The 2,294-nt window shown below is 58.9% G+C and overlaps 1 protein-coding gene across 1 annotated transcript in view; it reads right to left on the minus strand.

Annotated features, from left to right (window-relative positions):
- Positions 1 to 1,098: 1,098 nt before the first annotated feature.
- LOC103916608 (caspase-1-like) overlaps positions 1,099 to 2,294 on the minus strand; it is a 3,670-nt gene continuing 2,474 nt past the window's right edge. The window contains exons 7-8 of the mRNA XM_009323618.1: positions 1,554 to 1,663; positions 1,099 to 1,191 (exon numbers count right to left, since the gene is read on the minus strand). Of these exons, the coding sequence (XP_009321893.1) occupies positions 1,099 to 1,191; positions 1,554 to 1,663 (203 nt within the window). The remainder of the gene's footprint in view (positions 1,192 to 1,553; positions 1,664 to 2,294) is intronic.

Here is a 2,294-nt window from a genome sequence, read left to right on the forward strand (position 1 = left end):
CTGTGGGAGCAGTGCGCGTAAGACACAGGTTTGAGGATCTTTCTTGGCTCCCGGGGGAATCGCGTCCTACCTCCACCTCAGGGGCAGCGGGAGGATCGGGGAGTGGGGGAAGCTGCCTCCTGAGCAATGACACGCTGCGAGCCTGGCAAGGGGGAGGCATGGGAATCCCCCTGGAGCACGTCTGCCCAGCCTGCCCCGAAGGCGGGCGTCCCCTCCTCCCTGAGCTCCCTCTGATTTCTCACCTCCTGCTCACTCGGCGTCTCCCGAGAAGGCAACGTAACGGCAGCTACTGCCGGCCGTAACGACCATCCACCCACCACGGGCTAAAGGCAGAGGAGCGGTGCCGTTTGCTGTGAAAATCCCTTTATTAGACGACGGGTAAAGCCAGAGATGGGGCAGAAGCGGCTCTGGGGGTGACGGATCATCTCTGTCACAACTGGGGACAGGCTGCCTGGGGACAGGTAAGAGAGACATTAACCAGCTTCGCATTTGGTGCTCCAGAGCCAGGTGTCTCTGCTGCTCCCTGGGAGGAGTTCGCTCAGTTTGGGGTTGTTTGGAGGCCGCAAAAGGGAGGGAGGACAGGAGACCGAGGACTATTTTATTCCAGGTCTGTTCGCAATTGCCTAGCAGAGGGGGAGATAGATTGACTGTGTTTCTGCAGAGCTGTTCTTGGCTTTTCCTCTTGTCCTTCCCTTTTCTGAAGAAGCGCATCTCTGGAGCGGGGCTGCGTTCGGCTTCAGCTTGAGCTTTCTGCTGCGTTACCCCCAAATTCAAACACTTTTGCTGTGTATTATTTTTTCACCTGTGAAGAACATCAGACCAAGAAGCTCCTGAGACACGGGCTACTGAAATGAGTTCCTTGAGCGCCTGTCTCTCCTACGGCCAGCTGGGAGATGGGGATGGAGTCAGGCCACTGCCCGGCCCTGGCTACCAGCGCACAAGTCCTTCGGATATCCCGTCCGAGCCGCGAGGTCTGGAGCCCAGGAGCAGCGGGGAATTTCTCCCCGCTCCTCCTCGCTGGCCGGGTACCGGGTTTGGGGCACGGACAAAAGGCTGCTGCAGAGGTGACAGGTGAAGAGACTCACCGTGGGCAGGAGATCAGTGGCCTGGGAAGAGGTAGAACTTCCTGAGCATCGTAGTCCGTTCTTGTGATGGCAACTGCCGAGGGAATTTTCCAAAGGAATATTGGACCTGGGGTGAGAGAGACAGCGGGGAGAAATGAGAGCAGCTCCGTTCCCAGCATGGGAAGGGTGCAGGGAGTCAGGAGGCATCCCCAGGGGCATCCCCAGGCACGTGTCTGGTGGCACAAGGGATGCCACGGGCTGCGCCAACACACCGGGCTCTTGCGTGCCCACCACACGGCAGGGTGCTGATGCCCCCAGAGATCCAGCTGACTTCCCAGGCCAAACCAGACCCCTTTTTGACAGAGCCTGCTCCCGAGGGGCCTGCCAAGAAATGGCCTGCCCTTGCCCGGGCTCTGCTCTGAGCAGTATTGCTGACCATTGGCATGGCCGCATCTGCCGGCACACCTGCAGTTAACTACAAAGCCTCACCTTTCGGAAGATCTCCTGTAAGTCGCTGTTACAGGCGTGGTTTCGAAACTGCTCTATCAGGTGCTGGATGAAAAGGGAGCCCGTTACTGAGCTTCTCCAGGAGACAGTATCTGGGGAGACAGAAGATGCCAACGTGTGATTTCACTGGTGTCCCTCACTGCAACAGTGATTAATGCTGGGTGCTGGAGCAGGAGACTGGGGCACCTTCTCTGAGATCAATTATATTTGGCCCATCCAACCCACAGCATGGGAAAAGGACAGGGCATCCCAGGGAAGACAGAAGTGACATGAGTATTTTCTTCAAGCCTCTCTGCTCTCCCCTGCTCCCAGCCGTGCGGGCAGAAGTGACATGAGTATTTTCTTCAAGCCTCTCTGCTCTCCCATGCTCCCAGCCGTGCCGGCTGCCAGGCCGGCACAGCCTGGAGCCGTCTGTGACCCAGGAGGGGAAGACAATTTCCCCTGGCAAGCCACTGCGGTGAGATAAATCAGCTGGGGAAGGAGTGCAGGCAGAGCCGGTGGGGAGGGCTGGAGCTGGGGCAAGGGAAGGCAGGCGGGCAGGGGCACAAAGCTCTGGCCCTGGTGCCACTAAGAGGGACCTGTGGGTGTCCTGGAGCAGCCTTGTATCCTGGCATCGGGGGACACTGCCTTCTCCAGAGGCTGTTGGAGCAATGCCCAAGTGGTCACCAGATGGAGGAGACCCCCAGCAACCCACCCCGAGGAGGAGGAGGAGGTGTGGAGGAG

Source organism: Pygoscelis adeliae, unplaced genomic scaffold (genome assembly GCF_000699105.1).
Source record: "Pygoscelis adeliae isolate BGI_AS28 unplaced genomic scaffold, ASM69910v1 Scaffold325, whole genome shotgun sequence".
NCBI classification, from domain to species: Eukaryota; Metazoa; Chordata; class Aves; order Sphenisciformes; family Spheniscidae; genus Pygoscelis; species Pygoscelis adeliae.